General features: G+C 39.8%; 1 protein-coding gene across 1 annotated transcript; it reads left to right on the top strand.

The window, feature by feature from the left end:
* The first annotated feature begins 1,857 nt into the window (after nucleotides 1–1,857).
* Nucleotides 1,858–13,645, top strand: unc93a (unc-93 homolog A). Its single transcript, XM_075459386.1, has 8 exons — nucleotides 1,858–1,947; nucleotides 3,876–4,057; nucleotides 6,698–6,927; nucleotides 8,946–9,071; nucleotides 9,160–9,371; nucleotides 10,777–10,912; nucleotides 11,424–11,555; nucleotides 13,274–13,645. The coding sequence occupies exons 1-8, from the start codon at nucleotides 1,858–1,860 to the stop codon at nucleotides 13,561–13,563; spliced, it is 1,398 nt and encodes a 465-aa protein (XP_075315501.1). The 3' UTR covers nucleotides 13,564–13,645.
* The last annotated feature ends 595 nt before the right edge of the window (nucleotides 13,646–14,240 follow it).

Raw genomic sequence — 14,240 nt, 5'->3', positions numbered from 1 at the left:
TTCGTTAACAGACTTGAAACGTAAAAAAATTGTTGCCATTCAGGAAATTTTTCTTCATAAAAATACTAGGGCTGGGCGAGTTAACTCGTTAATTATTTAACGCCGATAAATATTTGATCGCGTGTTAGCGCAGGTTTTATTATTTATTTTATAATCGTAAAAGTCTGTTGCTCACAGGCTTTTATTTTGTAAAAGTCTGTTGCTCACAGGCTTTTATTTTGTAAAAGTCTGTTGCTCACAGGCTTTTATTTTGTAAAAGTCTGTTGCTCACAGGCTTTTATTTTGTTAAAGTCTGTTGCTCACAGGCTTTTATTTTGTTAAAGTCTGTTGCTCACAGGCTTTTATTTTGTAAAAGTCTGTTGCTCACAGGCTTTTATTTTGTAAAAGTCTGCTGCTGTCTGCTGTGGAACCGGAAAAGAAAGTAATCGGCGGATCCACCAAACATGGAGAAGGGTACGGAACTTTTACTCGGCCATTTTCATTTTAAAGTTCTTCCAGACGGCGGAGTCGACAGAACCAAAGTCATCTGTAAACTCTGCCAAGTTGAACTGTCTTCTCAGCGTAGTAGTTCCAGTCTAAAATATCACTTAAAGGCAAAACACACAACTGATAGCAGCAAGTCATTCAAGGAAACAGACAGTGGAGCGAGGCTTCTACATAAAAACTACAGAAAGATGCTGATGTTAAAAGTGTGTTTGCACAACAAATGTTATGGCACTTTCATTCATATGGCAGCACATTTAAAATAAAACTAAATGCTAAAAAACGCTCAGGCCGGGAGATTGGACCGAAAAACAAAAAGTTTTCAGTGTAATCTGTATGTTTTCTTAGCTAGGAAATTGTTTTTGAATTGGCTCTAAATGAACGAATTGGATTATGTTATGAATTAATATTATTATTAATTAATTGAATTCCAATTGGCTTGAATCGGACTTACTATCTAAGTGCCTTGAGATGACATTTGTTGTATTTGACGCTATATAAATAAAAATGAATTGAATTAAAGGCTATACGCTACTTTTGGATTCATTTTTGGATTTTGCGTACAAATGCGATTAATCGTGATTAATCAGGGAAATCTTGTGATTAATTAGATTAAACATTTTAATCGTTGCCCAGCCCTAAAAAATACACAACAAACAACAAAGCCCACTGATCACCATTATATCTCTGCTCATATGGATGATTACCGTCATTATCGCTATTATTTTTGTTGTATTCTCACTCAACTCACAAACATTAACCAGAAGCTTCGGCTGCAGCATTTCAACCATCTCAGAACACACAAAAAACAAACTTTACTGTCATCTTTAGTTCAGTGTCCCCATGTTTGTGTCACTGCTTTAAAACGAAAACAAGCCATCATGTTGTAAAAACTATGCGATTGCACAGTCGTAAAAGAGAAGAAATGCAATAAACCTTTGCTCCGCGTCCTGCGGGCGCAGACAACGACCGTAACTCTGAATCGTAAAGGGCTGAGAGGATGAGAAGTGGTGCAGATGTGAGGAGGCAGAAGGAAACCACAGAGCTGTGAAGTTATTGGTCAAAACAAATGTAATGATTCAGTGAGAGGAGGGAGCGATACATCCTGATACGAGACATTTAAAGGCCCGCGATAAGGAATCTGCTGTGTGACACAGGATTGGTGTGACTGTGTGTTCGGGTTGAACTTTGTCCACAGCTATTTCCAGTGTATGAGTGTGTCAGAGTCATTTCAGGCTGACTTTCATCTCAAACTGTGCGGCTGCTGTACGTACGAGGCGGTTGATGCTAGAATAAACCCCGTATTTACTGTTTTCTTTTTTTAAAGAACAGGTTTGAGGGTCTGTGGAAGTTTTCTTTTCAAAAAAGGCAGCCATGATCAGCCGCAACTTCAAGAATGTGCTGGTGGTCTCCGTTGGGTTTCTGTCTCTGTTCACGGCGTACGGAGGCCTGCAGAGTCTGCAGGTAGGTGGAAACCAGCTGGTTTCACACACAGAAACACACACTGAAAAAAACAACTCAGAAGATTTACTTAAAAAGCCTTTGTAAGTATTTGCACTGAAATGATTTAAGTAATATTTAATGCTGCAATATCAAGTAAATGTTACTTACCATAAAACACAACAGTTTGGAAGATATTAATTAACATTAACTTAATTACATCTAAGTTTTAAGTTATATTTAGTTAAACAAATGAAGTAAAGTTTACTTGTTTTTCATAGGCAGGAACATCATTTTACTCAAAATTTTAAGTAAATTTTATATATCTGTAGTATTTGCTGTTATGAAGTAACTTAGTAGATTTTAACGATACACTTTCAGAGTAAAGTTTATGTAGTATTTCTAGGTTTATGTACATACAACTATTAAACATTTAAATTGTATGAGGAAACCCAAGTAAAACTTACTCTTCCCCCAAAATTCATTTTGTTATTATTCGTATTACGTTAATAAAATGTTTAATTTTACTTAAGAAGCTCGAGTTCTTACTGAATCTTAAAAATACAAGGCAGAAATTATGACCGTTACTCTAATAGAGTTTACTTCACCAAAAAGTCACTTTTTTCAGTGCAGCAGCAACACATCAAACTTAGTTTGATATTCATTATCAAGTTTCTTGCTTTAAAAAAAAGTGTAAAAACGTTCTAAAAACGTCTTCTTTTAACAATATATTTACTTAGTTATGCATTTGTTTGAAAGAAAAGTACAAAAATGGGAAGGAAACTGATTAAAAACTAAATTTATGAAAATATTTTTACCTAAATAAAGAATATATGAATGAATATATGATGAATTAAATTAAGTTTATGCAGATTTTAGTGGAATGAAGGTAACCGCGCATTAATCTGCACAGTGAACCTTCAGAGGATCTTTAGTAAAGTGCTGCATATGTGTAGTTTTTTACCTCTACAGATCTTGATACTTTAGAGATTAATGCAGATCTATGAGTCATAGTTTTTACCGGTACTTCAGTGAGTTATTTAGCTTTATGTGCATGCAGCAGGTGTGCAAAGTTACAAAGCAAAGGGATCCCGCTGTCTCATGGACCTCCTGAAATGTCTCATTTGGACTGGATAGTGTATAGTGGTAAGATTGCCACCTTTCATGTGTAAAAACGTTCTAAAAACGTCTTCTTTTAACAATATATTTAATTAGTTATGCATTTGTTTGAAAGAAAGGTACAAAAATATGTAGGAAACTGATAAAAAACTACATTTATGAAAATGTTTTTTACCTAAATAAAGAATATAATAACATGAAATAGCTAAATATAATGAAGAATAGAATAATCAATACTTATTAAGTTGAATTAAAATCGGGCCTCTTTCCTGAAAACTGAGAGTTTGTACATTCATTTAATTTAAAAGTATTTTAAATAAGTTTAATGGATTATTTTGACATGAAAGCACCGACACGATCCTCACTACAGGATTGTTTTAATCTTACTTATGACTATACAGCGCTCGCTTTTTGTCACGTTAGTTGATTAATGCCTCTTAGAGGGATATTCTTTAATATTCTTATCAATACAGAATTAAACAAATGGGTGGGGATCCATTTCAGCTCAACATCCACAACTGTAGGCTGCACCCCGTTTTGATTTCACCGGTCTACGGTCCCATGTGCCTCCGATTTATCAAAAAAAATTAATTTAGACTGAATTAGTATTTAGGATAATTCGGAATCATATTGGGAAAACAACTTTGCTGATGACTTTAAGCCTCTATAGAAGCAAACTTTTAATCCAAGTATCCATGACAACAGTAGACGTATTTCTGTGGTCGGTTTTTAAGATGGATCTGACATTTTTAATGAGCATGATCTCTTTAATCCTCTTGAATTATCTCCAATTAAATGTTTGCTGGATGGACACCATCGTCTTTCCTTCACAGAGCAGTCTGAATGCAGAGGAGGGGATGGGTGTGGCGTCTCTGAGCGTCATCTACGCCGCCATCATCATCTCCTCCATGTTCCTGCCTCCCATCATGATCAAAAACCTGGGCTGCAAATGGACAATCGTGGCTGGCATGGCCTGTTACGTGTCATACTCCTTTGGAAACCTCTACCCTGGATGGTAATGGCTGAGTGTTTATCGTGTTATTCTAAGTTCTTTTGCTCATAAACCTGCTTTCCCCATGAAAATAACGTCTCATTTTATACCCCTGAACATGCAAACTGTTGTACAGTTGGGGCAAGAGGAGCAATTTCTTACTAAATTTCTTTATTTCTTACTAAATTTAAAGAATGTTTCCGATCAAACCAAATGATTTCGAAAGCATCTTTAACAAATACCTCTAAAATAACCGCTGACTTTGCCCAATTTTAGAGGGAAGTTGAGCTTAAAGCAGCATAAAATATTTGGTTAACACCAGTGAAAAACTGAAGCAGAATGAGTGAATATCAGTCGAACTGATTCCCATTTTGGTCACAAGTCTAAAAGTGAATCATAAATAAATAAATCCAGTCTTTTTTGAACAAACTGAACAAACCAACAGCCTAAAAATAACAGAGAAAAAGCCGATTCAGCACCGCCTCCCTGCAGGTTTTCAGTCAAAGGTGGAATGCTTTGGACTTATTTTCCTCCCCGTCGCTCTCCGGTTCAGGCTAAAATTAAGCTAAATGATGTGTGTGGTTTTATAAGCAGGTGACTCACCGACACGCACCATAAATATCTGTAGACCTGGAAATTCTCCGACTGCTACATCTGATTTTGACAAGAAAACCGATGAAATGAGTCATGGAGTCAGTTTATAAAAGAGTTTAACTTTCCTAACGAGCTCAGAGAATGAATGAATGAATGAATGAGTTTATTTAATACCATTAATCATTGCCATTTCATGAACAACAACAAGATGGTTACATCGGATTTAGCAGGAGTGCTATTTTCCATCTGTAGTCCTTAAAGGGGGATGGGGTAAGGAGTACAATTATTATAATTTTTTCCCTTTCTTTATTTAAAAAATAAAATAAAATCAACGTAATTACCAGTGGGTCTATTTTAATTTGTTCATTTCGGAATTATACATGATTGAGTCATATTTTATTTAATATTTTATTTAAAAAAGTCTTTGAGAAGCCTGATTAAAAATAAATAAATTAATCAATAAATAGAATAAAATAGAATAAAATAAAATAGAATAAAATAAAATAAAATAACAAACAATTATCACGTCTGTTTTAATAGTAGGTGCATTTTAATTTGTTTGGTGAAATCTTTGATGTTTATGCAGGACTTTATGTGTTCTTTTATAGCTATATATGAGAAGCAGTTTTGTGCAAAAGCGCTTTTTCTTTTTGGGATGGTGCAATTTCCCTGAAGAACAGTTCTGGTTGTTCTTACTGCACGTTCTGAGGCAGGCTGGATGAACTGCTTGAGTGGGGGTTGTGCAGCTCCATGTAGTATTTTATTTATTTATTTATTGAATTCATTCATTTCATTAAAACAATTAAAACAATAATTTGCATATGAGGGTCAGGTTTGATAGCTTTGATAGATGGCTAATGTCTGGTAGCTCGTACTGTTTTATGAGGGGACAGATGTGATATGATTTGGGCTTTGATTTGGAAGGATCACTTTCTAACACATCAATGCGTCTCTGTGTCTGGTGAATGGTTATCAGAGGACCCAGAGTTAAAGGAAAGCCGTCTGGAGGCCAACGGATGGCAACTGGAGTTTGATTTTAAAAACAAACCCAAAACGCGACTGAGCAAGAAAACCATTAACTTTAACTGAGAAGTGAAAAGTGAAAGTCCAGAAACAGAAAAGTGGAGCTGAAGACCAAACAGGAGAAAAACAAAGGGGACTGAGGACATCTACACTGGAAAAAATCTAAATCTTACCAAGTATATTTGTCTCATTGAGTATCTCATTACACTTAATATCAGACACAACTGCCTAACAAGTACCACTTCAGCCAGATATAGGGACTTGTTTGAAGACAATACATCTGGAATATCTTGTTAAGTGAAAAAGTCTTGAAAACATCTTGTTTTTTTTTTCATTTGAAGAGGTTTTTAAGCTAATTTCAAGATCACTTTTATCTCAAAAGTCCTAAATATCACATCTTATTTCAAGAAGTCTTAACAAGCTGATTTTCACTAGTTCCATTGGCAGATTTTTTTGCTTATTTCAAGCAAAAACGTCTCGTTTTTGTTGGTTTTTTTACTTATTTTTGGAGGGGCATTTTTTCCAGTGTAGGGGGGGATGAAAAGATCTGAACACAGAGGACAGAAAATACCAACCGAGAACACAACACGGAGAGTCTATGAATGAATAAAAAATAACTAAACCACAGAAAAGACTGGAAACGCATATCAAGACACAAAAATCCTGGATAATGTCACTTTTTTTTAAAGAATTCAATGATACAACGCAGTTCACAGCTCTGAATCCGTGTTCAGACTGAGCTAAACGCTAATGGCAGCGATGATAACACCATCTTGGATCAGATGGGCTGTTCAAGTGCATTTAGGGCACGGATGTCATGCTGATGTCAATCAACAGAGGATATGTGACAACTTGCAAACACACCGGTCTATTTTTGGGTCGGGTAAAGATAGTTGATGCTTATTTTACAGAGCGATGACCCTTTCAGGGACATAAAGTCACACAGAAATCCATAGGATGCTCATTTCTCATGGCACCACTGGTGTTGGGCAACATTCGGTTTGTTTTTAAGTGTTGAGATGATGGATTTTGACCCGTCTGACGCAGGTACACCCTCATCCCCACCTCAGTGATCCTGGGTTTGGGCGGCTCTCCCTTGTGGTCGGCAAAGTGCACCTACCTGACCATCTCTGGGAACGCGCAGGCCGCCAAGGAAGGCAAAAAGGGCTCCGACGTGATCAACCACTACTTCGGCATCTTCTTTTTCATCTTTCAGTCGTCGGCCGTGTGGGGGAACCTCATGTCGTCTCTCATCTTTGGACAGGACACCAATATCGGTAGGCAGGCAGAGCAAACTGTAAAAAAGGACAAAGCCATTCACAGTTAGTCATTTGAGCTAAATTACAGGATGTAGGTACATCTGATGGGTATGAACGCAGTTGCTGTCCACTTGGTCTGAAATAGTGTAAGAATGTGTTAATCTTTCCATTTTTGAGAATTAAATTGATTTATTCAGGGCGGTCTGAACTGCCAGGACATCCAAAACAACAATTTGCAGTGAATTCACCGGACTGAGCGGTTTGATAGAAAGTAGAAAGTAGTTATATTGGAACCAATGCTTGTTCACTTTTTAAAAATGGTCATAATTCTCAGCACAAATCTGCCTTTTTTACAAAGCATTCTGATCAATTCAGGTCAGTTTCATTAATGTAGTTCTGGATCATCGAGCATCTCTGGGCACTTTTCATAGAGCAGGTCTACACCATACTTTTCATTATGTTAATTCTAATAATATTCACCAGGGCTGGGCAACGATTAAAATGTTTAATCTAATTATTCACATGATTTCCCTGATTAATCACGATTAATCGCATTTGTACGCAGAATCCAAAAATGAATCCAAAAGTAGCGTATAGCTTTTAGCATTTAGCTTTATTTTAAATGTGCTGCCATATGAATGAAAGTGCCATAACATTTGTTGTGCAAACACACTTTTAACATCAGCATCTTTCTGTAGTTTTTATGTAGAAGCCTCGCTCCACTGTCTGTTTCCTTGAATGACTTGCTGCTATCAGTTGTGTGTTTTGCCTTTAAGTGATATTTTAGACTGGAACTACTACGCTGAGAAGACAATTCAACTTGGCAGTGTTTACAGATGACTTTGGTTCTGTCGACTCCGCCGTCTGGAAGAACTTTAAAATGAAAATGGCCGAGTAAAAGTTCCGTACCCTTCTCCATGTTTGGTGGATCCGCCGATTACTTTCTTTTCCTGTTCCACAGCAGACAGCAGCAGACTTTTACAAAATAAAAGCCTGTGAGCAACAGACTTTTACAAAATAAAAGCCTGTGAGCAACAGACTTTTACAAAATAAAAGCCTGTGAGCAATAGAGTTTTACAAAATAAAATAAAGAGTAAGACCTGCGTTAATGCGTGATAAAATATTTATCATCCTTAAATTAATTAACGAGTTAACTCACCCAGCTGCCCTAATATTCTCTCCATCGTACCTGCCCACTCTGGACTTGTGGGCTCATGGCTGGTGCTCATCTTCTGACTCTGAGGATCTACAAGACAAAGTTTCCCAGTTATGTGGCGTCGCATCATACTATTAGAGATTAACTGAGATTAACTCTGATGTGGTATTTTAGGATTCAATTATTAACGAGTCAACTAGGATTTACTAACAAGACAAACGTGTTGGTTCTGAAAACTATCTCATGATGAAACCTGAAAGAATGACTGAGAGCAACAGGACGTACCAAAAAGAAATCCAGACTTTCCTTCCAGGTGGAGGTGGAACACGAGGAGGCAGCATGACCTAAACAGTCAAAATAAAATAACAAACACATCTTTGTCACATCTAAAACAGGTTAACAGAGACCAGAGAGGATGTTTTAGCTCAGTTACTGCTGATTAAACGCAGCTGTGACCCTCTGTAGCTGATCATGCTACAGAAACCTGTAAAAGAAAGGGTGTGTGCTACAAGATGCCAAGTATACGTTATATTATGGGATATTATCTGGTATCAGCTTTTATGATGACAGTGTTTCTGGGAAGAACAACAACAGTAGTTTTATTGCCTTCTTTGCTCCAGGCGAATGATTACACGCTCTGACCTTTGAAACACCCGATTTATAAAACAAAAATAACAAAAGACTCGATTTAAAAAGGATTTCCAACATCAGACACCAACATTTACAGTGTTCTACAATCTTATAAATGGCTCCCAACAAAGATACTCAGCTCGTCATCCTGTTGGAGCGCGAGGAAGCAGAACACGCGTGGCTGCAGGGTTTTCCTTCCTTTGTTTCCATGGTGATGTTTGGGTGTAAAAGCAGCTTCCTCTCCTGACAGCCAACATCCCGGAGGAGGTGCTGCAGACCTGCGGAGCAGCCGACTGCGGCCTGAACGTCACGGCCAACAGCACCACCACCCGGCCCGAGCAGAAGCTGGTCTGGACGCTTGTGGGATGCTACATCGGTAAGTTTGAGCGTTTCTGACTCCACATCAGGACCTGAGGCTCGATGCGGCCTGCCCGTCATGCGTCGGTTCTTGGGATTTGTGGCAGGTGTGGGCGTGCTGGCGATGATCATCGTGGCGGTGTTTCTGGATAACATCGACCAGGAGCAGACCAGCCAGTTCCGTGAGAACAGGGAGCCGTTCTGTCACACGTTCCTGGCTACTTTCAGGCTCCTGAAGGACTGGCGGCTCCTGACGCTCATCCCACTCACCATGTACAGCGGCTTCGAGCAGAGTTTCCTCTCTGGGGAGTACACCAAGGTAAGAAGAACCCCAAAATGATGAATTAAATCAAGTCTATACAGATTTTAGTGGAATGAAGGTAACCGCACATTAATCTGCACAGTGAACCTTCAGAGGATCTTTAGTAAAGTGCTGCATATGTGTAGTTTTTTACCTCTACAGATCTTGATACTTTAGAGATTAATGCAGATCTATGAGTCATAGTTTTTACCCGTACTTCAGTGAGTTATTTAGCTTTATTTGCATGCAGCAGGTGTGCAAAGTGACAAAGCAAAGGGATCCCACTGTCTCCTGGACCTCCTGAAATGTCTCATTTGGACTGGATAGTGTAGTCATGTGTAAAAACGTTCTAAAAACGTCTTCTTTTAACAATATATTTAATTAGTTATGCATTTGTTTGAAAGAAAAGTACAAAAATGAGAAGGAAACTGATAAAAAACTACATTTATGAAAATGTTTTTTTTTACCAAAATAAAGAATATAACAACATAAAATAGCTAAATATAATGAATTTGTGGTCCACTATTTGCTTCTGGTACTTCATGACATCACCTTGAAACGCTTTCGGAGAATTCCTGCAGTCTGAACCTCGTCACGGGAGAAAAACTTTTCCGCTTTTAAAAGTGTTTCGGAGATACCAACAGGGAAACCGATCTGCTGAAAAGCTCTAATAAAGTAATACATTTGCATCATTCTCCAGGAAAAAGTCAGACCAGACAATCGCGTGGCATTATTTTCTCTCCCTTCGTATTACTCTTTTGAACGCATATTGTTTTGAGAAGCAAAACGCTTTATTTTTTAAACCCCAGCCAACTAGCCGGACTACCTTCATCAACGCCAAAATGAGGCTGGAACTCTGCTCACAGGACGCAGCAGGGGGTAAGAAGATGTTCAGAAATGATGTTGCTAATATGGGATGTCATACAGCTTCATGTCCAAAGAGGCGAACTATCCCTTTAAGGCAAACAGACCAGGCTGCGTGGTTGCCAGTGGTTGTAATTCAGTGAAAGAAGTAGTTGTCCGAAGTGAAAACAAACAACAACAACAACTGTAGTGGACATCCACCAGAGGAAACCCGTTAGCCAGCTGAGACCAGAAACGACCGGTGAGTCATTGAAATGTGATCTTTACAGGATTAGTTCTTACTGACGAGGGCGTTTCTTTTGTCCTTTGAAGTGGAGCAAAGTATAAACGTGTCAGGGCGTGGATGGTTCTGAGCACGTGTGGATTAGGGCTGAAGCTACGCTGACCCCCGCAGGGCAAAGGAAGCCCTGAACAAGCTCTCTAAAACACAGCAATCACCGGTTTCCACACCGTAAAGCTTTTATTGCTGCAGTGAGATATTACATATTGGTAGAAAGTTTCCTTGATTGAATCAGAGACAATGAAGTCTCATGAATATACATATTGTGTCTCTGTGCAGAACTACGTGACTTGTGCTTTGGGGATTCACTTCGTTGGCTTTGTGATGATGTGTTTTGGAGCGTCCAATTCCCTTTGTTCCTTCCTCTTTGGGAGAATTGCTCGGTACACTGGGAGAGCTCCACTCTTCCTGCTGGGTAAGCTTGTAGTTACACAGATATACAGTAATGTGCAAAAGTCTTGGGCCACCCCTCATTCCTTTACACATTGACAGAAAAACAGGAAATAGGTGGAGTAAATTACTGAAACGTAAATGGAAATACAGTCACTATATGGTATGAGCACCTTTATTCTTTACCACAGCCTGACCATTTAACATTGTTTATTTGCTAAGTTTCCTGCTCTCTAGATGCAAAATTGATTCATCCCTTTGAGTTATGCGTCTTCTTCAATGCTTGAATGATTCAGTTTTAGGTGTTTTTTACTAAAGTGATTATGGTTAAAGTTGGAAAATGGTAGGGTTGGACTGAGAATGAGTGGAAAAGCCTCCGGTGTGCACAGAGGGAGCAAACTGGAAAGAAATGAGGGGCGGATCAGGACTGAATGCTCTGAAATAAGAAATTATGCTTCCTGCTGGTTTAGGCTTATTTTTTTAGTTGGTTGACTTGAAATTTTGAGCGTTGTAATAATGAATGAATTCCTTTTCAGCCGCCGTCACCAACCTGGCTTCCATCATCGCTCTCCTGTACTGGAAGCCTCATCCTGACCAGCTGCCCGTCTTCTTTGTGTTTCCTGCTCTGTGGGGTATGGCAGATGCCATCTGGCAAACTCAGACCAATGGTAAGGAAGTCACGGACACGATATCACCGCTGTGCTCATACATCCATGTACACAGGTGCCTTACAGCCTGGAACCAAACTGGATACCTCCTCCCTAAATTCTATACTTTGTGGAACCACCTTTTGCAGCAATAACGGCCTCAAATCTCTCATGGCATCCGTCTATGAGCTGGGAACATCTTCCCACTGGGATTTCGTCCCATTATTCAATGAACTGCTTCACCTCAGATGAGTCCTGCCCTTTAAGTCATGCCACAGACTCTCAGTCGGATTGAGATCTGGGCTTTGATCTCAAAGAGACTGGCCGTGTTCCAAACCTCACACTTCTCCTACTACTCATACTGACTTTTTCAGTTAGTATGCGAGTTTGAGTAAGCAAGAAGTTCCCCGGATGCATACTAGATTCTCTGAAATGTTGGGTATGCATCATGAGGTTACTACTCATACTCAAACTACCCAAGATGCAACGTAACGTGACGTCGTCGATCGTCATTTCCTGTCAAAACGGCAGTTTCAAGCTAGCTACAACGAGGGTAGGTTCACTTCCTGTTTTCAAAACAAAAGCACCAATTGTATGGTAATGGCTTTCCCTATGATAAAAGGCAACGGGTATTTTATTTTGTGAAAATAACCGGAAGTGCGTTGCTCACTGCGGCTAGCTTTAGCAGCGCCGAATTCGTGGGAACAAAATTGTAAACAGCCGGTATTTTGTCAGGTTTTCAACACGTTGGGGATCTAAACGACTACTTTCTCACCTGAAAATGTTTCAAATGTTGCTAAAGTTTACAGAGTTTAGAGCTTAAGCGAAATCAGCTTCAAGCCGGCTGATTTCGGCTCGGGCAGGAGCGAAATGCATTGTGGGTAAACGCTCTGCATACTGTCTGATCGATGAGTATGCAGTATGGAAGTATGCGGTTTCGAACACAGCCACTGATTTCTTACTTCAGTTCTGACCAGTTTCCCAGTCCCTGCTGATGAGAAACACCCCCACGGCATGATGCCGCCACCACCGTGCTTTGCTGTGGGGATGGTGTTCTTGGGGTTGGTTTGGTCACCACGTCCTTTAGTTAGGGACCTCACAGACCTGTTGGCGCCCCGTTTACCTCCGGCAGGGGCTTCTTCTGCTCTGCGCCCCCTTGTGGAATCCTCTGGTAATGATCATACCACACAGGCAAGAGTTCGACACTAAGACTGGAGACAGTTGCTTAAGTGAACACGAGGTGAAACAGCAACTGTGTTGTTGGCTTTTTCCTCGCCACGCCTCCATTAAGCCCACCTCTGTGGACCGATGCACCAGGCTCCATCAGGGGCACCTTTGGCCTCTTTGGTGCCTGGTTCGTTGAGGTGCCACATATTCTTTCCATTTCCTGATTATTATCCAACCACACTGATTTGTACTTCCTCAAAACTTTATTCGTGACCTATTCGGAGCGCTCCTCGGCCTTCATGGTGTTGCTTGCCAGGTGGCGCCTCTTCATTAGTGGTGCCCTTTCAGACCAGGCGTATAAATACCGAAACTGGACCCAGGTGGACCTTACATAACTAATTATGCGACTTCTGAAGGTAATTGGTCGCACCAAATCTTATGAATGAGTACCACAACTATGGAGAAACAACAATAAAGTTGTTCTCTCCATTCATCCTCTCTCATCAGATCTGTTCTATAATCTTTCGACCATGTCAGACAGAAATTAACGCTATTCACTCTCTGTCTTGCAGCTCTGTACGGCGTCCTCTTCCCAAGAGACAAAGAAGCAGCATTCGCCAACTACCGGATGTGGGAATCGCTCGGCTTCGTCATTGCTTTTGCCTACAGCACGTTTTTGTGCCTGGAGTACAAACTATACATCGTGATGGCCGTTCTGGTGCTGACTATCGTAACGTACCCCATAGTGGAGTACCACGAGCACAAGCATCCCACGAAACCCATTGAAAAAGACGACTTCCTGAGTCACAAAGAAACCTCCAAAACAAAAGCGGAAATGATCCTTGCCCAGACACAATTGTAGAGATGGATTTGTTTTATTTTATCACTTTTTTTTTCGTGTAATTTTCTGACCGAGCTGCTCGTCAGGTGGTTGGATACCGATGCTGAATGTTCATATTTGTAAATGCCATATTGAAAAAAAAAACCAACAAAAAAAAACATGATGAAAACGATCTTAAAGGTGCAATTCGAAGCCTCTCCATTTCGGTTGAGTCACCTGACTCGCTCCATGCGACCCGACCTTTGAAAAAGACAATCAGGACGAGCTTTCCGTCTTTTTGAGTGGCTTAACTTTTTTCCATGGCTGCTGTTGGTGCAGTGGATCGTGCACTGGTAAAATATCGGTCTTCTGAACCACTGGAAGTTTCCGGAAGGTTATTCTGTTAAACCTACCGAGGAGCTTTTATTAGGGAAACGTTCCCTCGTCCTTAACGAACGGCGCTCCCTGTTTCATCACCTTTTCTATCGCCATTAACGGTTGTTGTATCAGTATTGTTTTCTTTATTTGTTACTCGAATGTAAATTGTATCCAAATCAAGCTCAAAGAATCATCACATTTGAAACCTACAGAATTAAATAAATAACACTTAACATGTGCTTTTATCACACAAATAAACTGGCATCTCGCAGTCAGGAGGTAAGCAGCACTCACTCATCAAGCCTGTCCGAAATTAACCACAAGGGTTGTTTATGCCCCGC

The sequence above is a fragment of the Odontesthes bonariensis genome, chromosome 24 (assembly GCF_027942865.1).
Source record: "Odontesthes bonariensis isolate fOdoBon6 chromosome 24, fOdoBon6.hap1, whole genome shotgun sequence".
Taxonomy (NCBI): Eukaryota; Metazoa; Chordata; class Actinopteri; order Atheriniformes; family Atherinopsidae; genus Odontesthes; species Odontesthes bonariensis.
The sequence above is the reverse complement of the archived record's forward strand: the minus strand, read 5'-3'. Positions and strand labels throughout refer to the sequence as shown.